Source organism: Gracilinanus agilis, chromosome 1 (assembly GCF_016433145.1).
Source record: "Gracilinanus agilis isolate LMUSP501 chromosome 1, AgileGrace, whole genome shotgun sequence".
Classification (NCBI taxonomy): Eukaryota; Metazoa; Chordata; class Mammalia; order Didelphimorphia; family Didelphidae; genus Gracilinanus; species Gracilinanus agilis.
The window spans coordinates 356872951-356898730 of record NC_058130.1 but is presented as its reverse complement, the minus strand read 5'-3'; the positions used below and the strand labels follow the sequence as shown (position 1 = coordinate 356898730).

Genomic DNA, 25780 nt, shown 5'->3' with positions numbered 1-25780 from the left:
GTACATTTATAATATGATAACTTTAGACAGCTATCGGTACTATAAACTTGAAAATGATGTATTTGTATACTACATAAATTTATGCATTGTGCTTATTATTTTAAATGCTTTGATAAACATGCCATTAGTCTATGTTGCCTTTCTAGACAAGAAGAACAAATTGAGTCCTACTGAAGGTCATTGTACAAAGTAATAGAGACAGAATTAGAATTCAGTTTCTGAGTTTCTAATCTGTGGTTTAACTGAGTCAGAGTCTCCTGAGAGAATATAAAGGGAATAATGTGCTCTAACATAATCTAGACATAAATGACTTTGGCCTTTTCCCAGTAAAATCAATAGTAATAATGATTATTACAATGACATTAGAAGCATCTGGAAGGGAGCAGTTAGCCAGTACAGATGCTAAAACAAAGAGATAATGAGATTGATATTAACTCCTATAAAATGGCTTGGAAGATTAACTACAGGACTTTATAAGACTATTTTGGAGGTTACTAAAAAGTACACAAGGTCTGTAGGATTTTTAGCCAAGGAAAAAATAAAGCACTGCCACAAAAATGTATTTTTAATTAGTTGCCATCCAGAAATCCAGTTGTTTCATTCATTTATTCACTCATTCATTCATTCATTCATTTATCTTTATCAAGTCCATTCTGTAACCTTAAAACCACATAAGGAACAATATGAATTTGCTAGTGTGAGTATTAAACTCTTTGATTAAAAATAACTGGTTGGTTGTTTTGAGAATTCAGGTGCTGTTGCCCAAAGGAGCACTTACTATGAAATGTTTATATTTAACTTTATTTCAGATAAGAAAAATAACTATGGTTCAATGGCAAGTTACACGGCTAAATTTGAATGACTTAAAGTATATACTGTTAGGTTATTTTTAAATTTAGCACCCTCAACTCAATTTCAAGTTCCTTCAATATCTTACTAGTGTGTTTTCTCCATTGGAGCTATTCCAGAGCCTCATCCGATCATCTGTCCCAATAGTCAGAAGGTGAAGCCCATCCCTTGTAAAGCACAGGCCATTAACTCTTCCATTATGGGCTGTGTTTGCTACCATGAAAAATAAGAACATTTCAGTTTTTAGTACAGATTTATCATTCCTAGAAAAAACAGGCAACAGATATTTAATTTTAACATTATTTAGATATTAAAAGACATTGCTGGAGAAACAACTCAAAATCAATAGAAGTGATTATCAATAAACAACCCTTTGATTTTTCATAAGGATGTGAACTAGAATTATGAGACCCAAAAATGTTAAGGAAAAAAATGAGGAAAATTAAGAAATCAAAAAAGATGTTAAATCCAGTATAAAATTTGTTCAGAGAGTGAGATTTGTCAAATGCTTTGATATCGAGCTTCTTTTTGGTAAGCCATCTATGTTTCCATTTCTAACTCAGGATAGTTCTGTTTCATGAAAAATCAGCCAATGCTATTATACATAAAATGTGGGAGGAAGAGTAACTTTAATATCAAAGAAAGGACAGCTGTTCTAGTCTTAATCAAAATGAACATGACTTCCAACATATGGCTTTGTCCTGAGATAGTATCATTCTTTAAATAATGTGATTCTACTTTTCTTTGTGAAAATCTGTTTCTAAAGGTAGCATGTGATTTTACCATTTAATCAAATGATTAATTTCTAGTCAACTCTGAATCAAATTTTAAACTACAATAAAAATACAAGTATAAAAATGCAACAGAGGTATTTTGTCACCTGGATTCCTGCTGACTCACATTCAGCATATCCTGCACTTTTTATGCTGACACAATGAATATAAAATCCTGCTATTTCTTTTATAGTTGGCTTCTTAAGTGGTATTCACAGCATTTGCATTTCTTAAGCACACTTATCTGAGACTATTATAATAGTAGGCAAAGGAAGAAAAACAGGTAGGACAAATTGGTTCAGAGATATTTCTGCGATTCAAAATTCAGAGGCAATTAGAAGTTATCATATTGCTTATTTACTAAGGGATGTAATTTAGCTTTTCCCAAACTAATCCAGGATTTCTGGCAGATGCCTTTTTCCCTCATCCATAAAATGTGAAATTCGAATACCAATTTTTTAGTTTGATTTTGAGAAAGCTTCAAGATTAAAAAAAAATACCACCACTGACATATATATATATGTACACTCTTGTCATTACCTGCTTCAGATGATGCTTTTGACTTTTCCCCATTGTGCTGATCAAGAGTAATCAGACATCCTGATGCTCTCCTAATATCCCACAATTTTACTTTACTGTCAGCGCTGAGAGGAAAGAAATATTAGAATGATTTAGAGCTAGGCCAGAGACGCTGCCCCTCCCCCTGCTCGTCAGTCAGCACAGCAAGGATCATTATATTTGCACAAATGTGTCTGTACATTTGGGTTGTTGTACCTCTGCCTGTTTGGCAGATGTTCAATATGCAACATTAGCATTAAAAATGGAGGGGGGGAAGCTAAGAAAATAACCTTTCCTTTTTAGTTTACAAGGACACAACTCAACATCTGCTGCTTTTACACAGTTATTTTTAATTACATGAGCATCTCTCTCTCCCCCCCAAGGACTAGACAGACTTGTAGTTTGCTCCTTAGCAATTTTGTAACTACATTTCTCCCACTACTTGTTATTCAAATCCTGTCTAGACTATGAAGCAGATAAGATTTCATTTCACTTAAGCATCTAAGCTATCATAAATGTGGCATTTTTTTTTCTTAAAAAAAAAAAGAGAAGAGTAAGATTAGTAAAAGCTAACATAATTTTACTCGGCTTAGTAAACCAAAATTACTTGTCTCAAGGGCTTACAGGTGACAAATTTGATGATTTCCTAGAAATTAAATACTTGTTTTTATTCTTTTTCAGGTCAGTGAATATGCTTAAAGAAGGAAGACAAGACTTTGTTAACAAACATCAGTCTGTGCATTCATTGATGATTCCAATTTATTATCTAAAGGTTCTGGGATTGTATGGAATCAAACTCACTAAGACAGATGCTGGATCCTTTCCCTACTGAGTTTGTGCCTTGGATTTTAACAAGTGCAGGAAAACTAACAAGCCTGTTTGTGCATTAGAACATAAAGCACCTTGAATGATAAGGTTTATTTGTCTATAACTTGGATTTTATGAACAATTCACCTGTAATAATGGGATGAATAACAAATATCTTTCTGAGTCAGTTTCATTTCTGAAATGGGAAGGATCGTGGCATATTAGTCTGCTCAAAGGTGGGTCTGGGCATGCCTATATCTTGATCCTTTCCTCACAGAAAGGAATATAAATATCTGTGGCAATCAGAGAAGTCAATGTTTCTAGAAAACCTTCTGGAATGATAAAGACCCAAGGTTGGATCAGAGTGAACCTTTCAGGCTCACTGACATTTAGACCTAAACTATTGTCATACCATTGACAAGAGTTTCCAGGAGAAAGGAGGGCAACTTATATTTATCTACCTCCTCATATTCAGCATAAGATTATTGATTAAAGATACACAATAATGCTTCATGATAGTAACTGAACATTGCCATACAATTTCATTTCAAATATTATTATTTTAATTTTTCATATTTTGGGCATATTTTAAGAAAATGTGATGTAGTCAACATTTTTTAAGAATATTATTTTCACAGTAAGAATTCTTCCCCAAGAGTAAGTTAATAATGTTTAACAAGGGTAAGAAAAACATATTGTTATATCATTCTATCTTAACAAAATTGATGACAAAGATAAAATGGAAATATCAAAAATTTCAAAGAAACCTATTAATTCAGTGCATATACCAAAAGGACTAGTGAATCAGAATCATGACCTATGGATTGATCAAATAATAGCAATAAAAAACGAGACACTGTTTGGGCTAAGGAAGCTCCTAGAATTCTGACCTCTAATCATGTAGTATTGATTTTTCAACCCCTGAATAGGCATTTTTTTTCTTTTAAGATTTGACTGCCTTTGGCAACTAGAACATTAAGAACAATTTAGTAGCTAGAATAGAAACGTGTAAATTTTCCAAAAAGGCAAGACTCCTTTCTCTTCTTTTCTCCTAGAACCATAGCTTGTCAATATTGTCCAGTTGTTTCAGTCATGTCAAATTCTTTGTGATCCCATAGGGGTTTTCTTGGCAAATTTATTGGAATGGTTTTGCTATTTCCTCTCCAGCTTATTTTACAGATAAGGAAACTGAGGTTAAGAGACTTTGCCCAGGGTCACATAGCTAGTAAAATGGCTGGAATTGAACTCAGGAAGATGAGTCTTCCTGATCCCAGGCCTGGTACTCTATCCACTGTACCACTTCGCTGCCCAAACCTGCCACAGATGTCAAAAGCAGTCCCTAGGGATGGGTGGCAGGAAGGCTGTGGAATGTTGGGTACCTACTTCTGTTTCTTCAGCTCATTTAAATATAGGGAAGTTGGAGATCCAGTGATCACCTACTGTTCTCTATACCCTATTTATTGACTGGGGAAAAGAAAGGCACAGAAATCCATTGGACTTTTCCACCTTCTCTTAACTGTCACTTGTTCAAGTTCCTATTTTAGTGGACTTGGTATAATTTTCCTGACATGACAACACAAAACCTTGTATTCCTTTAGATAATAAAGAACTTGGAGGGCTTGGACATTGAGATGGGGCCCTATTATATTTAATAAATTTGAAATTTACAAGATTATTCAGATCTACAGCAGAATCAGAAAATTTTTAAAAATCTAGTTCTGGAAAGAACAATTTTATAACAGCCTGCATAAAACATATAGCACAACCATTATGAAAAAAGTCTCTCTCTTTTGTGGTCTTACAAAATTCAAGTCACGGAAGATAACTTCAGCAAGTGTAAAGTACTTCCATGAATGACATTTGGAGAAATATTATTATGCTCAATAAATAAAACTACATACTCATACAAAGATGACATTATTGGCTGTAAATGAATTATTTTGCCAGTAGACTTAACAGACTGGCATCAATCTACCTATACTTTTTTGCTCATCCACTAAGTGAAAAGGGAAACTTTTATAAAATGATTAGTTGGGTTAGCTACACTGTGGACCAGAGTTTATCTCAGTGTGACATGCCTTTATAGTTCATTTTATAACAAAAGCGATACCCAAAGAAGTAACAACACTTTATATATACAGTTCTTCCTAAAGACTGATTAGCAATTACTGTTCTAATTTTTAAACAACAATGAAAATATATTTTACCTTGCTGTTGCCAAGATATATTCATAACGTGGAGACCAAGAAACTGCTAATATTTCCTGTCTGTGACCTAGGAGAATATAAAAAGTTTTGTGAAGTCTTTTAAAAACTAAGGACAGTTAGGTGGCATAGTGGGTACAGCACCAGGCCTGGAATTGAGAGGACTTGGGTTCCCAGCTGTGTGACCTTGAGCAAGTCACTGAATCCTGTTTGCCTGGTCCTGGTCCTTCAGTCTTAAGAGTTGATAAGATAGTAAGGGTTTAAAAAAAAGAGAGATAAAGGATTATTCTGCATGAGTCTAAAGGAAGAATAAAAAACAAATGTGAAGTAAGGCTTTTAAACAGTTGGCATTTCATTATAATAACAATTGAGATTTATATAAGAATATAAATCTGGGTCCCAATTGGGTACATATGCAATGATTGATTTTGGTTTGGGATGAATAATCAAAACACAAAGTTATCAGTATAGATCTAATTATCGATGCACATTTAATATCACTTAATTTGCCAAAGAAAACAAACCTCCTCAAAATGAGTAAGGATCTTTGTTTTTTCATATATTCACAAAGTTAAATGGGATCACACTTTTAAAGTTGGAAGGAACCTTAGAATTCAGCTAGTCTGACTTCCTCTTTTTACAGATAAGGAAAGTAGGGCCCAGAGAAGTTGAAATGACAGAGGTGGTAAGTGGCAGAACTAGGAGAGAAGATAGGATTTTTTTCAGATAATTAATTTTAAGAATATATTGTCTAGTTCAAGGGTAAACATCTTAATTTTTTTTCTAGAAAGCCTAGGAGCTATATACTTTAAAAAACAAAGTAGAATGTTTATAAACCTGAAGTCAATACTGATTGAGTCTGGCTCTTTTAATCAAATCACTTTTCCCTCTAGCTAAACTATTTAAGTACTTCATCTGTCTATCTTGTATTAACAAATTCAAGAAATTTGAAAAAATGATGATCTTCCAACTAATTTTCTTGATGTTTTAATTAATTCACAAAATGTTCGATAGAAGCTTTGAAACTTTGGTTAGGGAGAGATGACAGGCTTGTATTTTACAATAAAACTGAATAGTTCCTTCTTTAAATTCCTCATTTCAGTAGTTCAGAATTCATGTTAATACAATTTCAAATAGCTAAAATTTTTAAAAGGGATGAATGCTCAGTTTGAATTGTTATATTTTATCAGTCTAATGAAAGTTTTCAGAGTCTCATTATTCAAATATGCCTATTAACATTTTAAAAGTATTTTTAGAGAAGGAAGAGAAAGATGATTCTGAATATAACAAATATAAATAAGTAAAATAAATAAATAAATAAAATAAAAGCTGACCACATAGGCAGAATATTAGGAAAATAGTTTATTTAATGTAAATTTCCAAGATTCATCTACCACTAATAGTGCTGGATTTAGATATTTTGATCAAGCATAAACTATTAAATGAAACTAGATCGTGAGAGGTAGATCTTGTATTTTCCATAGACTCTGGCCCTTGCTCCTTCTTAAATTCAGGGACACCAGAACAATGCACAGAAGGAGCTTTTCTCCCCCATTTAGTTTTAACAGCTAGCACAAAATCCATCAGTCATGTCACTGACAAAGAATACATTGTTAGTAGTGCTTCTTTACACTGAACAGTTTGCTCAAAGTAGTTATTGTCCAACATTTATGTTCCAAATGGAAACTTACCCTGTAGAATGTGGGAACAGGATCCAGACTTCAAGTCACAAAGTTGTACTTTGGGGCCTTTAGTACCAACTGCAACAATAAAAATAAAATCCTTTAACACAACAGCTTTTTTTCTTGAAATAAAGAAGGAAAAAAAGGGCAAGGAAGTTAGAGTCATAAGTTGACAATTCACACTTTTTAAATGGGAATAAAGGACATGTGCTTTGGTTCCAATAATTCTTAGTAGAGTGGCTTAATTGTATGTAAATGACATACCTTTATATATCAGTAAGATATTAACTCAGATTAGAAGAGAAAAGGCTTCCTTTACATGCTAATCCATTTAAAACAAGATGTGGTCTCTAAAGAAAATAAAAATATTTTGCTAGAGGAAGAGAAAATTCTCAAATTACTTACTCTGCCTAAATATGTGCTTTCACATAGTTGATTTTGGTGAGGGAGGAGGAAGAGGCCAAACTTGTGACTTAATTGGTGCAGGGAACTCCTAGTAAATCAAGGCTCCCACTAGGGCAGATCAGCATCAATTTTGCAATTCATAATCTTCAAGCTGATAAAGCCAAATTATTAGGATTTTCATTTATTAAAATGTTACCTCTAACCCAGATTTGGAACAGAAGTTCTGAAGTACATAAATGACACAGTAATTAATTGTTATATTACCTCTGAATGACTGGGGTGACAGTAAAACTAATTCAGGTTTTGAAATGAAGTATTTAAATTTATTTTCTCAATTAACAATTTATTTTCTCTCCCTCCCTTTCCCCTCTACTAGTAAAAAAAGCTCCTTTTAGCAAATATGCATGGTCAAGCAAAGCTATTTACCACAATGGTCATGTCTAGAAGTATTATGTTTCATTCTGCATTTTGAGTCCATCATCTGTTACGAGGTGGGTAAATGCTATATAAATTCTTGAAATAAAACCAAAGAATCCCATTTTCACTTGAGCTAACCTTACCTAAACATGCTGGATATAAAAAAATAAAATTTCTGACTTAGGAAAAATATATGAATTTAATTATAGTTTATATACACACCTGCTATCAAACAGTGTTTGGTGGCAACTGGAGACATATGATGACTATAGACTGTTCCCTCAAAATGAAATACATCTGCAGGCTGGTAATCAAAAGACAATGTTTATAAAATTTTAGTTCTGATGAAAATCATAATAAAAACATACTTCTTCCCTACTTATTTTAGAAACTATTTGATCATTTATAAACAAATGGACAATATATTTTTGTTTTTATGTTATTTTTAGTACAAATTCAAAAATATTTCTAATACTTTTTGGCATCACTCTTTTTTAATGTGTGAAATAACTTTCTATAACAAAATAAAATTTTGATATGTCAAGAATTTCAATATAAGTAATATATCTTTCTGAAAATGTCTTTGGTACTTTCAGCTAAGATTGCTGTCAGAATGGAATCAGTTCAGTTTCCACACACTTATTCCAGAAAAAAACCCTAAATATTGTGCCAGACTGAATAATGAATAAGAAATCCAATGAGAAATTATATTAAGTGACTTCATCTATGTGAGATAATATAAAATGTCAGCCAGAAGCCTAAAGGCAATGAGATTTTATCAGAAAGGCCAGTGCCACCACAGGCATATTTAACCAGAGACACTTGTAGTCTACAAAGCTCTGGACCCATATTCAACAAGACTGGAGAATTTCCACATAAAAAGCCTCAGACTAATCAGAAACTCACAGTGGGCTCACTGGGTGTAGTAGTGACCAAGTCAGCTTAGCAATGATAGCAATAAAAATAGGACATCTGAGGCCTCCAAACACCAAGGTTTAAAGTACTATATTAGGAAATGAAATAAAAGGTGCTAAAGATCCACTACTCTAAACATCAGAGTTTCAGAAGGTCCTAAAACCTAACAATGATCTTAGTATAGACACATTTCAGAGGCAGATCAAGTATGGCTGATCCACCTAAAATCACAGTATGGAAAATGTCCTGGCACAAATTTTCAAATCAAAATTAGTGTAGGAGGTGTGAATAAAAAGAGGAAAGTCTAAAATACTGTAAAGAATAGAGCCAGATACACCTAGAAATCCAATCTAGGAGAGGAGTTATGATTTTCCCCATGGACTACATGAAAATCTAAAAGAAAGGAAGAGAGAGTAAAAAAATTGAGGCACTGGAAGAATTAGATCATTAATAACAAATGCCTTAGGGCAGAAAGTGGCAAATCTTACCCAAGTAATGGATTTTAGTAAACCAAAAAGAAATCAATGATTCCATGAGATAGCAATAAATTTTAAAACAAAAATCAAATGATTGAAAATTAGAAGCACATGTAAGACACCTATCAAAAAATAACTAGCATGAAAAATATTTCAACAAGAGATAATTTAAGAATCATTGGACTCTCAAAGAATTATGTTTAAAAAATAGGTACTGTATTTTAAGAAATAAATGAAAACAAATGAAAAAATCAAATAAAAAAATGAAAAATCATAAATGAAATGAAAAAAAGATTTATGAGAACCAGAAGGCAGATTGAAACAGAAAGAGAGTAAACTAATCACCTCTTAAAAGAAATCACCCCCAAAAAACAGAAATGACATAGCTAAAATCTTTAGTTTCTACATCAAAGAAAAAACACAAAAAGGCTAAGTTAGGATCATATAAGACCCAGCAGCAATTACTATAAAAACAAGACAAAATAATGGTATACAAAATTACAAACTGCAAAAGATTCAGGCTTGTGACCAAGAATAACTTACTCTGCAAAGCTGAATTATAATATGAATAGGTAGGGAGAAAGAACCATTAATAGAAAACTTTGAGGAATTCCATTTAAAAATTAAAAGACCTTAGAAGAAACTTTGAAATACAAACAAGAGTTATGAGAAATATAGATACAGAAATGTATCTGAGTAATTGAAAATGGCTATACGATGATGGGGTGCTACATTCTAACAGGAGAGGTAGAAATAAGTGTTTTTCACAATCTTAATGCCTTCAAAAGACATTGAAGGACTCAAATAAGCCAGAGGAAATTGAGGTGGGTTGGCTCAGTAATAGTTTTAAGAAGGGAAAGAAAAGGGAAATATGAATGTAAAGAGGAGAAAGGTGTGGAACCTACTATTTGTCATAACAGGGGTGAGGAGAGTATACAAACCTGGAGTAAGGGGTGGCAAGAACACTTATCAGATGAATTTTACTCTTATGTGTACCAAAAGAAGGTTTAACACAGTGAGTTCACATTTATACATACGGTGATCAGTACAGAAATATATCAAACAACAGGTAAAGAGAAGAGAGAGTCTATGTGAAGAAGAGATAATAAGATTCAAGCAAAAGTAACTTTAATTTTAAAGGATGGATAATTGAACTGATGCAGAGTAAAATGAACAGAACCCGAACAATTTATACAACATAACAATTCTATAAAGAAAGATAACTGAAAGACTTAAGAAATCATTATAGCAATGACCAACAATGGCACCAGCAGATCTATGATAAATATATTCCCATCTTCTGACAAAGAGGTGCTGAACTCAAGTTGTGGAGAGACACATAGTTTTTGGATATGGCTATTGTGTGGATTTTTTTTTTTTTTGGTATGACAATACTTGTTACAAGGTTTTTTTCCCTGTTTTTTTTTTAATGGAGTAGGAGAGTTATGAAGGTTAACAAGAGTGATGTACCCCTCAAAAGAAAAAAGTGGAGCCATTAGAACTTTTTTGAAAAATGCACAAAAAAGAAGAGAAGTAAGGAAGCAAAGATAAGGACAATGTTGAAATAAATTGAATTTATTACATACTTTTAAAATTGTAAGCTGAATGGAACAGGCTCATGGTTTTATATATAATCATCTTTTTATACAATGGAGAAGCTCACTTTTTGAATTGGTATTTAAATACAAAATACTTTGCTTAAAAAGCAGAGTACTTTGGGCACTCTCCATAGAACTCTGGGCTGAATGCTGGATAATATATTATAAAATTTGAAGAAAAACCTATAAAATGTATCATAAGGTCCCCTAAAGTTATATTCTCCTTAAAGTATTAGTACAAATACAACTGTAGAGAAGAACTTATTTTCACAGTAAGTTAGAGCCTACAAATAGACATTTTTGTAAAGACTTGGATAAATTCACATGATAAAACTATAATAGATTAGCAAGGAAAATTAGGGATAGAGGGGCACACCTTTTGAGGTTCATGTCATGGAGAAAAATTATGAAATATCTTCAAAGTGGCACTTTCAGACATAATACTGAATTGGCTGGGCCAATATGCTATTTCTTGGGAAGAGGACAAGAATGAGAGAGAAAAGAAGACAAGTTATATAGCCATAAAATGAAAGTATTCCATTAACCCTGGCACAGTAAATAGAATATTGGACTTGGAATTAGAAAAATTCAGGTTTCAACTGGTCCCAAGCTCCTACTAGCTTGGCAACTCACAATCTACCTGGGTTTCAGTTTTCTCATATGTAAAATAAAGGAGTTGGACAGAACAGCCTTTAAAATCTCTTACAGCTCAAAATATATGATCCTATGATTCTTATTTATATTCTAACAGATCAACACTGCTGTTGAGAAAGCCTAAATGAATGAGGCATTAATTTCTATTCTTAAGGCACTCCATATCTGCTTTGCCTTCATTTTCAATGACATATTTTAATTAAATACAAATGCTTTAAAAGTAAGGAATAGCAATTTTTCAAAATCATCTATTAAGCATTTTAAAAGATTTCTCCTTGAAAATTTATTTTAGCATAGTAAATTGTGTTTATAGTGGTCAAACATTAGAGACAGAAAGTTTTCTTTTTAATACAGAAATGTTGCATTTTTTTGAGTTCCTATATGCAGAAAATTATTCAAAGTAATACTCTATATTAGGAAAGAAGAAAATAAAAGTAATGGGCATTTTCATTTCTTGATGGGAAAAACAAGTTCCCTTCTGCAACCTTAGGGTGGCAGTTACTGCTTCTTTCACTAGAAATCTCATCATTTTATATCTTATCAGAAAATATTATACATTAAAAAAATGAAAGAAAATAGGGATCCATAATCTAAGGGTTATGCTTACTAAGCTATTAACTAACATATATTAGACATGAATCTCTCTTGATAATTTATAAGAGAATATTACCTCAAATATTATTTGAAGAGTAAGTTTTTTTACTCTATGGAAAATTTTCCAGTAGGACTGGACATTTTTTTTAATTCTATAAAATGTTTGAGAAAAAGGTCAGGTTAGTCAAAAATTTAGTTGTTGTCTAGCCCTCTACATTCACCCATGCTCCCAGGTTACATATATAGTTTATCATCAAAAAACAGCTTTTTAAATAGCTAACAGTAGCAAAATTGAAAACAAAACAAAAATAAAAAACTTTTATTGATTCTTATTTTTATGTCTTGGCATATTCCCCATTTCTATTTTTCTTGATACTAAGCCTATTCAAATATAGCCCAGGTCAAATTAGTGATAGTAATTGAATATTATTCAACTTTGGGCAATCAAGTTTTCATTTCCTTACAAGGTTCCAGATATTTTCCAAAAGTTCAGAATTTTAACTAGCCAAGGCCATGTTACTTTAATGTTGACTAATAACTTAAGATTATATTTTTGTACAAATCAACATTACTTATTCTTCTACTAAGTAATTATTAACCTGCTTTCTATCTATAATTGTGATAGTACAATGGGAGATACACAGTTTAGAACAGTTCTTTAGTAAGTATGTTATTTAATAAAATGATCAATATACAAGTAAATAGTAAAGACAACTGAAATGTATAGAATAGAGAGACCACTTAGACCTAATTTAGGGTTAGAAAATTTCAGGAAGGAAAAAGAACTATCAATTAAGGCTTAAACTTAAGGCAACAGAAGGGATATTTTTAAGGCCTCAGTGGCATATATAAAAGATTTAAAGCCCATAATGGTTCTGCAAAGTTTAGAGGATAGTAGGATATCAACCTAAGATAGCCACAGATGTTTCAAACTTCGGAAAATCAGGAAATAAAGTTGCATGGGAGGAGAGATGAAGTTATGGAGTTGCCATTTAACTAGCTGTATGAGGTTGGGTAGGTCACTTAATCACTAAGAACTTGACAGTTGTATCAGCTATAAAAATAGGAATAATAATATTTATACTGATTATTTCACAGGGTCAAGGTCAAATAAGATAATATATATATAGAGTCCTCAGTAAACTGTAGATGCAAGCATCTATAATTTTGTTGTATCTCCACTGATACAGATCATAGCCCTTCACCAAGTGGCTTTCAAGAATTTGATGATTAAAAAATGTATTATCCTGTGGCAAGGCTGGTGATGGAGTTCCACTGTACTTAGCCAATTTGGTCCTTTGATAATAATATATTATATATAGTAATATAATATATAAGATATAATCTATCCCAGGTCCTCTATTCAAAGCCTTCCCAGCTTGGTAGTACCTAGAGTATATTCTGCTGGTACCTTTAGGGAGACCAGGGTCACCTCCATAAATCAATGAGTAACTGGAGTAGAACTTTACTGTAATGTTATAGAAAGCTAAGCTATTATCTGTATCATTGTAAGCATTAAGTGTCAGCTTGAGAAGTTTCTCATGTAAGCAATGATGAAAAAGGGCAATTTTTCAAAAATAAAGTAACGTGAAGCCATATTTTCAGGAAGACTGAGGGAGATAATAGAAACAAGGAAAGCAATGAGGAAAGTAGGTATGGGGAAATGAGAGCCTCATTTAGGATGATGGTAACAATAAAGAGGAAGAAATGAACAAAACATATTTATGAGGGGAGAATTTACAAGACTTAGTAAATGATTAGCTTTAGGGAATAAAAAACAAAGGAAAATAAAAGAAATCTTCAGAAAGATTCCAGTTTGAGGTGATTAAGAAGACAATCCATAGAAATGGGAAATTTAAGAAGTGAGAAATCATGAGTGTTGGACATGTTGAGTTTGATGTGATGATATAACATCCTATAGGAACTAAGAACCCACAAAATGAGTATGTTTGCCCATTCATATATACATGTACACACAAATGTGTGTGCACAGATATTCCTGGTTAGAGGAAACTTCTGGGTGAAGAATCTTTACCAGTACAAATCAGCAACCCTCTTTGCAAATTATAATATAATTTAGGAAGTTGCCTCTCTATAAATTAGTTGCCTTTCTAATTTAGAGTGGCCTAAAGCACTGATGAGTTAAAATGACTTGCCCAGGGTCATGTAGCTAATACATGTGAGAGGTGAGGCTTGGGCCAAAAGTCTGGCTTTAAGACCAATTCCCTATGACACTACATTACCTTTCTTGACTATTTTTAAAGAAAGTAAGATTGTTAGTCATAAGTGCTAGGCTCTCCTTTCTTTTAAAAATTGGCAATAAAGATGAATATAATGATTTTCCCCAAAAGATCATGTGAATTTTCACTGCCTTGCTTATTATGCTAATAGATTATGTTAGTTTCCAATGTTGTCACAACTGTCAACCTTGTTAGCAATAATCAGCAAATAGACCAAGGATTGAATTATCCTTCATTCTTTGAGTGATTTAAATATACTTACTTGTAATGTGTTTGTGTCCCATATTTTCAGAGTTTTATCAAATGAGCTTGAGGTAAACATACCAGTATCATGAGGATACCATTGTACTGTCTCTACACTGTATTTGTGAACATCGGGATGATTTCTACAAAATAGGAATAGACAATATTAGGTTCTAGATGTCCCAAACAAAACACTTCTTCATCCTAAAAACACCAGTCTGTCTTTTGACTTTGTACTTGACTGAAAGTACTCATTTCAAAGTAATCAATGATCAAAATAAGTTTCTGTTGATGTATTTTTTTAATATCACCATAATTTCCTATAGTATTATCCCCCTTCCTTCTCAGAGTCATCTCATATAACAAATATCATCTTTTAAAGACAAAACAAAGTAAAAAAAAGCAGCATCAATGATCAACACAGCTAAAAAGTCTAAAAATATGTATTATGTTCAACTTCTGTGGATCTCCCCCACTTCTGCAGAGAATTGGGTAGAAGTGTCTCCTCATAGATCTTCTTTTCACAACATAAACTTTTGATGTGTGGTGTGTGAATGTGTGTGATTTTTCCTTCTTCTTATATTATGGTAGATTATCATATTGTACATATTGTTTTCTTGGCTCAGGCTTACTCATGACCTATCAGTTCATGTAAATCTTTCCATGCTTCTCTGTATTCACCACATTCATACCATTTCTCAGAGCGCAGAAATATTATAGTAAAGGATTAAAATGTATTTAGTTAGTATCATAACATACCTCAATTGAATATATGTTTCCTATTCTCTGCTATCACAAAAATGCTGCTATAAATATTTTGGTATATATGATGACTTTCTTCTTATCAGTGGCTACTTTGGGGCATAATCAAAGTAGTGGAATCTCTGGGTCAAAGAGTATTTAGTCTCTTTATTTGCAATTGCTCCAAATGGTTGTACTAATTCACAGTTCTACCAACAACGCACCAATATACCTATCTTTCCACAATCCCACCATATTGACCATTCCCAACTTTTTCATCTTTGTCAATTTGCAAGGTATGAAGTGAAACCTTGGGGTTCTTTTGATTTGAATTTCTCTTACTATTAGTGAGCTGGAACATTTTTTCATGTTATTTTCATTTTGTAATTTTTCTTTTGAGAACTATTTGTTCATATCTTTTCACCCTTTACCTATTAGGGAATGTTTTTTGCCTGTGTGTGTGTTTGCTAACTGTTGAGAGAAATGTAATTATCAGAAAAATTTGATGTAATGAATTTTCCCCCCTCATTTGACTGCTTCCCTTTTTGTCCTAGGTGAATTAATTTTGTCTATGCAGAAGCTTTTTGGTTTCATGTAAATCAAACTTGTCTATTTTATCCTTTGTAATTGCCTTTGTCCCTTGTTTGGTTAAGAATACATCTCCTACCCATTGCTGTGAGAGATTTCTGATTTGGTTTGCTTCTAATTTTTTAAATAGTATAATCTTTAAAATTAAGGTCATATATCCATTTAGGATGTATTGTAGAATGTGGTGTAAGTTGCTTATCTAAACCTAATTTCTGCCTAATTGCTTTTCAGTTTTCCCAGGAGCTTTTATCAAGAGAGAGTAATTTGTTTTTGTGGTTTGTTGAATTATATTGTTTCTGATTCTCTTACTTAGTCTATTATGTAATTTGACTCTATTTTTTTAACCATGATGGTTTTTGATGATTTTATAACATAGTGTAAAGTCTAGAAGTGCTACTTTTGCCCCTATCTCTTTTTATCATCTCCCTAGATATTCTATATCTTTTGCTATTTCCAAATGAGTTAATATTTTATCAAATTCTTTAAAATAACCCTTTTGATAACTTGATCTTATATAGCATTAAAAGTAAAAATTAACTTTGGTAGTACTTTAATTTTTATTATATTGGTACGCCCACCTATGAATGTTGACTCCTCCTCCTGCTTTTTAATATGCTTTTTATTGCTTTAGAGCACTTGTTAATTGAATCTATACAAGGCTTTTTTGTACTTTGGTAGATTGATCCCCAGACATTTTACACATTTTATAATTATTTGAAGTGGAATTTCCCTTTCTCTTACTGCCTCTTGAATTTTGCTATTACACAGAAATGCATTTGACTTTTGAGCATTTTTTTTGTAATCTATAACTTTTGCTTTTACTGCCTCAATTAGGATTCCCTAAGACTTCTCAAATAAGCTATCAAATTATATAAGGATAGTCTCAGGAAATATTAGCTAAGGCTTCTAATTTTACTTAATACATTTCTCTAATAAGTGGAGGCAGTGGTAACTTAAGCTCACAAGCTAACTCAATTTTTTAAAATATTTTTCTTGCTTCTTTATCTCTGCTTAAGATATGAAAAAATACAGAAAACCAGGATAAAAAGCACACATTCTCCGAGCTTCACACCCCGGCAAGACAGAAACAAAACACCAGACTTAGAATTAAAAGCCAGGTAAAGACACTTGGTCCACTAATTAAGATCTATGCAACCTTGGGTAATTCACAACTTCATCAAGGCTCAATTTCTTCAACCATAACCTAGGGATAATAACACTTCATATTATATTATATTATAGCTATTAAATAGAACAGGTGAAGCATTTTGCAATTTTAAGGCCTATATAAATATAAACAATTAAATCACAAAATAATTATCAGACCTTCATTGTCTTAAAAACATTCTTAAAAAAAACCCCACAAAAATATGGAAGAGACATTAAATCCTGACTTTCTTGCTATAATATTGACTGAAAAAAATGTAATGAATAATTTAAAAAGGGAACTGAAGTATGAGTGCTAAGTAGGTAGATTTGAATGAGTGAAGTGAAAAATGTAGACTACCTCAATGCTTACCTAGTCCTCAAAACATTTCCCCTAAAATGTCATCAGGAATCAAGTTTACTCTAGATTCTTTTCTTAATTAGGTAAAGAAATCATAATGTTTAAAAAAATCCTTACCTTCTATTTAAGTATCAATTAGCATCAAGAGTGGCAAGGGCGGGGGCAGCTGGGTAGCTCAGTGGATTGAGAGTCAGGCCTAGAGACGGCAGGTCCTAGGTTCAAATCCAGCCTCAGACACTTCCCAGCTGTGTGACCCTGGGCAAGTCACTTGACTCCCATTGCCTACCCTTACCACTCTTCCACCTAGGAGCCAATACACAGAAGTTAAGGGTTTAAAAAAAAAAAAGAGTGGCAAGGGCTAGGCAACTGAAGTTAAATGATTTACCTAGGGTCACATAGTTAGGAAGTATCTAAAGTCATATTTGAGGGGCAGCTGGGTAGCTCAGTGGATTGAGAGCCAGACCTAGAAATGGGAGGTCCTAGGTTCAAATCTAGCCTCAGACACTTCCCAGCTGTGAGATCCTGGGCAAGTCACTTGACCCTCATTGCCTACCCTTACCACTCTTCTGCCTTGGAGCCAATACACAGTAATGACTCCAAGACGGAAGGTAAGGGTTTAAAAAAAAAAAGTCATATTTGAACCCAGGTTCTCATGAGACCAGGTCTGGTGCTCTATCCTAGCTACCCCAATCATAGTCTTTATAGAGAAGATAACTCAAAAATTGTAATCAGTTAAATATAATTCCATTCAATGAATACTTATTAAGTACCTACTACATATGAAAGTATGTGCTATATAGAAAAGAAAGTGGAAGATAGGAAGACCTTTTAGGAGGTAGCACCAAAAAAGTCCTTATAGGAGGTAATATAGGCCTGAAAGAAGCATAGGAGCTATGGGATTAGAGAAGAAAGGATGGGTTTGAGATTTATAAAGTAGATTTAAAAGAATATATCAAATTATTGGATGTTTAAGGTGAGAATGACATAGAAATAATGATCTCCTAGCCACAGAGTGGAAAACATTTGGGTGAGGATCAATGGAAGAAGAAAAAGAAGCAATAAAATAAAGTTAAAGATTTAAAAAAAAAAAGAGTGGCAAGGGCTAGGAGAGAGCATATTACAATGAACTGACCAGAAGGAGGAATTAGTGACTGTTTGGAAAATAAATTACATACCTGGCAATGAGGCATGCTAAGAGATTGATGGAGGACTTCAAATATCTAGACAATCATTTCTCTGTTAAAAGCACAACTGATGAAATTTTGATTTGTCAAAATGATAATCTGAATCTTAGAGTTAGAGGTTATGGCAACTGGAAGTATTGTTTTGACCCAGTTCTAGCCAATTAAGTGGAACTTATTGCCAAAGTAGAAATGATAGGTCTCTTGGTAGGACATGACCATTTGGGCAGAATGGTAATAGCTGGTATTTAGATATATAAGCATTTATTAATTATTCACTATATGCAAAGCACTATGCTAAATAATAGGGTTACAAATACAAGAAAGCAACACAGTCCCTGGCCTCAAGTTTGATTATATTCTAACAGAAGAAGACAACATATTAAGGGGAGCTGGAAAGTGGGTGAGGTGAAGGATGATGTTCCGAAGAGAAAAGGCATGGTGGAGGGAGGGTTGGGGAATGATCTGGAGGTATGAGCCCCTTAAGATTTTCAAAGCACTTCAGATACATTATCTCTCTTGAGCCTTATATGAATGCTGTGAGATAGGTAGGATAGGTACATATATTGTTATCCCCACTTTCAAAATAAGAAGCTTTGGCAGGTTAGGTGACTTAGTTATACAATTCCCAAGTACTAGGGATACGATTAAAGTCCAGGTTTTCCCAACTCCAAGTCCAACACTTTCTCTACATCCTATGCTTCTCATTCTTTAGAAAATAGTTTCCTAAGATCTCCATCTTCCCCCTTTTTCTGTAGCTCAGAACCCCTTGATAGTAACCCCCATTCTCTTCTCCTTATTTCAGTTTGTGATGAATTCAGTTTGTTTCTTCTAATTGCCAAGACCAACACCCCTACATTTACCCTTGATCTCATTATCTGCAGATTCTCTCCATTAATCTCCAAAGGGTTTAGTGTGGGTGTCTTGAAGGGAAAGAAAGGTTTGAAACAGCTCTCTGGGGAATGGAATAACAAATCAATTAAGGAAAAGTTAAAGAATTGCCTTTTTGTAACAAGGACTCAGTGAAAATTAGATAACATTAATTTGTAGTGGACCCAGTTGGCCAGGTTGTGGGATTTCCTCTAGCCAGCCCTATTCAGTCACATGAGTAGAAGCAAAAGAGGTAGATGTAGGAGAAAGTTGAAGGTGTAGAATAATTGAGAAGCGATAGAACTTTGGGGAAATTCTACCTAAAGGGGCAAGGATGAATAAGCAGAGGAAGACAGGTTGAGGGGTAGAACTGCCAGAGTAGAGAGTCTAAGAAACTAAGTGGAGATGAGAATAAACAGAAGGAAGAGATGGTAACTAGTAAAGAAAGATACAGAAAGATCAAAAAGGGTAGGTAATGAGAAAAGTTATTTGATTTGGAAATTAAAGTCATTGGTGATCTTTAAGAAATTAGTTTCGAGACATAGTGAAAGAACCATCTACAATAGGGTCCTCCACTTTTTCTCCTCCCACTTTCTCCTTAACTCCTTACAGCCCAGCTTCCAATCTTATTCCACTAAAACTACTCTCCCCCAAATCACCAGGATTTCTTAGTTGCTAAATCTAATGACTATTTTTTGATCCACAGTCTCCTTGACCTCTCTACAGTCTTTGATATTGTTGATCACTCATTCTTCCTTGATATTCTCTTTTCTCTCTTGGTTTTCAGGACACTCATCTCTTGTATTTATCTGATTGCTTCTTCTGTCTCCCTTGCTTGATCTTGATCCAGATTATACTCTCTAATTATAGGTGTCCTACAAGATTCTCCCTTGGGCCCTTGTTTCCAACTGCTTTTCAGACATCTCAAACTGGATGCCCAGAAGACAGCTTAAACTCAGTATATTGAAAACAGAACTCATTATCTTTCCCCCCGTAAACCCTTCTTCTCATCCCCCTTTCTGGTTACTATAGATGGCAACACCATCCTCCTAGTTCCTCAGACTTGAAACCAAGGAGTCATCCTGGATTCTTCACCATCTCCCTTCAACATCCCCTTCACCCATTCCCCAATTTAGTCTGTTATCAAGACCTGTGAGTTTCACCTTTGCAACCTCTCTTTAGTAGTCTGACAGGAGAAAACTCTGATACTAAGAACTCTAGTCACAAGGCCTCATCATCTAATGCTTAGACTACTGCAATAGGTTACTGGTGGGTTGGTCTGGCTAAAGTCTCTCCCCATCCATCCTTCACTCAGCCACCAAAGTTATCTTCGAAAAGCACAGGTCTGACCATGTCAGTTGCTGGATAAACTCTAGTGGCTACCTATTGCCTTTAAGGTCAAATACAAAATGCTGTTTGGCATTCAAAATCCTTCATAACCCATAACCTAACCCCGTCTTGCACCTTTCCAATCTTCTTATACCCCACTCCCCAACACACATACTCTTCCATCCAGTGATACTGACTTCTCAGCTGTTCCATGAATAAGACACTCCATCTCTCAACTCTAAGCATTTTCTCTGGCTGGCCCTCCATACCTGGAATGTTCTCTCTTGGCTTCCTCTAATTCCCAACTCAAATCTCATCTTCTACAGAAAGCCTTTCCAAACCCCTCTTAATTCTAGTGACTTTTCCTCTCTTAATCATTTCCTACTTATTGTATATATAACTTGTTTGTACATATTTATTTGCTTTTGTCTCCCTTTTTTACACTGTGAGTTCTTGGAGGAGAAAGACCATCTTTTGCCTCTTTTCGTATCCCTAGAACTTAGTTCAATGGCCAGTAGATAGTGTTTAATGTTTATTAACTTACATAAGTCAGGATGGAAACTGGAACCACCTGATGTAGATTGCTTGTTTTTTTTTGTTTTGTTTTTTAGAGAAATATAATTGTGATGGGGTAAACAACAAGGAACAGTAACTGCATGTATTAAAAGGATTGAGAAAAGGTTTCTTGGTTGTTGTTTTTTTTGAAACCTAAGTTTTTTCTCTCTTTTTCTCTTTTTTTTCTTGTAAAGCTTTTCTCTCTCTTTTTCTCTTTTTTTTTCTTGTAAAGAATTACAAGATACAGAAAGCAATAAACATATGCATTTCTTCATTTAAACTTTACTAGAGAGTATACTTCCTTTATGTAGAATCAATAGTTGGATGACCAGAGATTGGATATGCAGAGTGATCAATAGATTCCTTACTAATGGCTGGGTGATTTTTATAGGAAAATTAGAAGTAAATAGAAAAAAGGAAAGCTGAAATTATAGAAGACAAAGTGGATATTTGCTTGAACAAGTCAAGAGATGAGGACAATAGCCCAAATCAAGATTGAACATAGGAAGTGGTAAAGAAGGGGAGAACATAATGGATGGTCAAGAACACTTAGAAGTTTTGGGGGAATCAAAGAAGGGTGTTCAGATAAGGTATAAGATGTGCTGGATCTCAACATAACAAGAGGTCAGATGAGATGCTTTAAGTGTGGGAAGTTAGAGGTATGTTTGAGAATTCCCAGAGAAAAAATCTTAAAATGGTCATGATGGGAAAGAGACAGTGACTAAATAAGAAAAGATGAAGAACAGTGAGGACTCAACTGAGAACAACATCATAAATTTAAATATAATGGGTGAAACCAGTGTGAATTCATTAACTTATTCACTTTTTATGCAGTTAAGAAGTGAGAGAAAATAGATGGTAACGTTACCTAGGATGTTATCAGATATTCAGTGCTAAAAGGTCAAGGGATGTGAGAAGTTCTAGGGCAATGGTGGTGAACCTATGGCACATGCCATCACCTGCCAGAGTTTATAATTGGAAAGGCAAGAGGTACTCAGGTGGAGCTGCTCCTTTCCCCCTCTTCCACTACACCTGAGGATATTTTTACTTTACTGGTCCCTATGCCCAGCAGCCCGATGGGAGTGCTTCCTCCCTCCTCTCTCTGGGGTAAAGGGGAGGGTGGTGGGCAGCACTCAGTCTGGGTAGAGGTACAGCATGCGGTCTCTACAAGGTTCGAACTGTTCTAGGGTGTTATGCAGGGAAACATTAAAGCAGAATATCATAAAAAAATCAAAACTAGTTTGGGAGCCAAATGAAGCCAGAGTAAGGGAAGTCAGTCATCAAGAAAAGATGGACACATGGATTACTGAAGATCTAGGACAGAATGCAAAGATTCCTATTTTTTAAAGTATACTCTGATGACTTTTGGAAAGTAATATCAAAGCCAACTAAGATTATCTTTTTACTAATGTTTTTTGAAATATCAAAGGATTCAGAAGTAATTATTATGTGCTTTTGAATATATATTTATCACTTCATTTAATACACTGTTATTGTCAAATTATGTATTTATTCCAGAAATATTTATATTAATTCTGATGATTAATTATACCTGTACATACCTGCCCACAGAACAAATAGCTTTACAGGTGTAATGAACTTTCCTGCTAAAGTTTTCAAGGTCATAAAGTGCAATAATGCCATCTGAGCCACCTGATAACATGCTGTCAAAAAAAAAAAAGACACAGTTTTACTCTATATCATTCATTTATTTGTAATTGTTTACTTCTATCAAGTGATTAAGTTTCAGACAAACAATTAAAATTCAATAAACACCTAAATAACAACTTCTCATTCAGATTATGATAATTTGATATGGACCAAAATATTTTACCATTGCGCTACCAATAAAGGAATGGTCTGCTAGCAAATTACAAAAAAATTCTATTTGTCATAATCAACTATTTTAGGAGAACAAAGTGGTTTTTAGGACTTTAACATATTCATTTTATGCTGAGTGATGATATTAAATGTAGTAGGAGTGCTAGACTGGAAAATGATCTGAGTTTGAATTCTAGGTCCATCATATAAACTCTGTGACCATAATCCCTATGAACTCCAGTTTTCTCAACTGTAAAATGGGTAAATACTATTTCCAAAGCCTACTTCATTGGGCTTATGAAAACCAAATGGCATAATGCCTATAAATTACATTGTAAATCTTCTAGAGCCATGCTAGTGAACCTATGGGCATGGATGCCAGAGCATACTGGAGGGGGCTGTTCCCTTTCCCCTCTCCTCCCGTGCTTGAGGACATTTCTCATATGACCTGCCCCTTTGCCCAGTAGCCCAATAAGTGCTTCTTCCATCCTAAGTCTGAGGTAAGGGGGTGGGGTGCCTTACATGTGGTGTGAGGGTTGCAGTTTGGGCACTCAGTCTCTAAAATGTACACCACTGTTCTAGGGTTTTGGAAACATAACCTCATCAATACAGGCAGTGATGCTAATAATGACTAACCCTTTGCTATATAGCCAGCTGTGCAGGCTCTTTACTTGCCAATACTTTCTTAGTTTTTGTTTGCATGTGTAAAATAACATTAAAACATATCCCAACAATTTAGCTTTTATACTACTTTAGGACTAGTTTTTGCTGGCAATGATTCAAAAGTTGTGGGATCATATTTACTTAACAAAGAAACCCTTTTAAATTAATAAAATGAACTTACTATCTCCCCTCAATAGGCTCAATATCAAGGGTGTTGACACCGCTGCCATGTATTCTTTCCACATCTCTGTCTTTGTTTAATTCCAATTTTAAGACCCTTTAGGAAAAATATTAAAATTAGATGATCTTTTGTTAGTGAACCAGAAAAAAATAAGGGCATGTAGTAAACACATTTACCCAGGCAGCACTACACCCTAAGTCTCAAATAGCTGCTTCCCCATGTTATCTCTGGCTTATATTTTCAAAATTCAGGAGAATAGAAGATTTAAAAAAAAATTCTAACTATAGTCCTAGATTTATTTCAGTTTTCCTAGAAAAGGATAAAAGTCCTCAACTTCATGTTGTAAAAATATCAAGAGATTCATTGTTCAGGTAAAATGATTTCAAGAGTCCTTTGTCCCTTGCTGACAGTAACATAAATCAATGCACAATGTGTTTCCTCCTCAATAATACAGAAAACTTATTCAGTAGGCATAATCTAGATCCCTAACATTAGAAACAATATGAGATAATGGGAAACCACTTTGCAAGGATTTTGCAGAAGGGATCCTGCATCAAGCTGGCTAGACTAGAGGACTTGTAAAGTTCTTGACAAATGAAGAATTGAGTGTTCAGAAAGCTTACTCAAAGAAATTTTAAAAATATACAACTCTAACTTTTAAATGTATAGTGAGAAGAAATTTAATTCAATAAATATTAAGCATCTATTTCACTTTTATGTCTATGTTGTCTCACTCATGCAAGCAGATTGTTTCATGTATTGTTATTTGTACCCCAGTGGCTAATATAGAGCCTGGCACGTAGTAGGCACTTAATGTCTTTTGACTAAGTGCACCTATGTGTTAGATACTGTACTGGGGAATATGACAATAAGGAAATTATCCCTGTCCTTAAAGAGCTCACATTTACCTGGGCGGGGAGCAGGGTGCATATTATATATCAGATAAATAAATAGAAAAATATATAAAAAGTAATTTTGAGGAGGAAGGAGAGGACACTAACATTAGTAGGGTTCAGGAAAGGCATCTTGTAGGAGGTGGAACCTGAGATGATACTTGAAGGGACCTAGAAATGTCAAGAGAAAAAGATGAAAAGGGAATGAATTTCAGATAGAGGGGTTCAGAGACAAAAGGAGGTAGGCAATAGAATGTCAAGTTTGAACAGCAATTAGTATTTTTAGCAGCAATAAGCAAAATTTGATGAGAAGGTGTAATGTTTGAGGGGAAGTGATGTGTAACCATTTTGGAAAGATAGGTTGGAACTATACTATACTGTGAAGGGTTTAGATAACAAATAGGAGTTTATATTTTGCTTTGGGGACAACTGGGAGTCACTGAAGCTTCATGAGCAGGGAGGGGAGTGACACAGTACTTCTGTTTTAAAAATACTGATTTGGCATATATATGGAGGAAGTTTTGTGGAGGGGAATGAGTGGAAGCAGGGATATCAAAAATCAAAAGGCTAGTGCAAAAAATGTTTGTTAGCCTAAGTGAGAGGTGAAGTGGTCCCTAAATGAAAAGGAGAAGGTTGTGGGGGACGGACAAGATTTGGGACCTGCCGATGTTTGGAGGAATGAGGAAGAAGGATAAAATAAGAATAACTCCTAGGTTGCTGACGTGTGTGAATGCTGCCTTTAAGAGACCTTAGGAAGTTAGGAGAGGGGAGGGTTTAGGAGGAAAGATATCTAGTTCTGCCTTGGATACTATAAGTCAGGATAGAGATGAAGTCTGGATATTTAGAAGAGAGAAGAAAAAAGAACCCATAATAGAGTGATTCCCACAAATAGGTGATGAGGCAAAGATGATGATGATCCTGTACAGGAAATTTAGAAAGAATAGATAAGATAAGAAGGAGGAGAATCAGAAGAACAGTGTCACAAAACCCAAGAGTAATCAGGAGGAGGGAACCACGGACAGTGCCAAATTTTACA

At 34.1% G+C, this 25780-nt stretch overlaps 1 protein-coding gene across 1 annotated transcript in view; it reads right to left on the bottom strand.

Moving 5' to 3' along the window:
* ERCC8 (ERCC excision repair 8, CSA ubiquitin ligase complex subunit) overlaps positions 1-25780 on the bottom strand; it is a 74814-nt gene that overhangs the window by 45455 nt on the left and 3579 nt on the right. Inside the window, exons 2-9 of the mRNA XM_044663785.1 lie at positions 23852-23947; positions 22749-22850; positions 14435-14558; positions 7918-7999; positions 6883-6951; positions 5195-5261; positions 2163-2266; positions 938-1062 (exon numbers count right to left, since the gene is read on the bottom strand). Coding sequence (XP_044519720.1) covers positions 938-1062; positions 2163-2266; positions 5195-5261; positions 6883-6951; positions 7918-7999; positions 14435-14558; positions 22749-22850; positions 23852-23947 — 769 coding nt within the window. The remainder of the gene's footprint in view (positions 1-937; positions 1063-2162; positions 2267-5194; positions 5262-6882; positions 6952-7917; positions 8000-14434; positions 14559-22748; positions 22851-23851; positions 23948-25780) is intronic.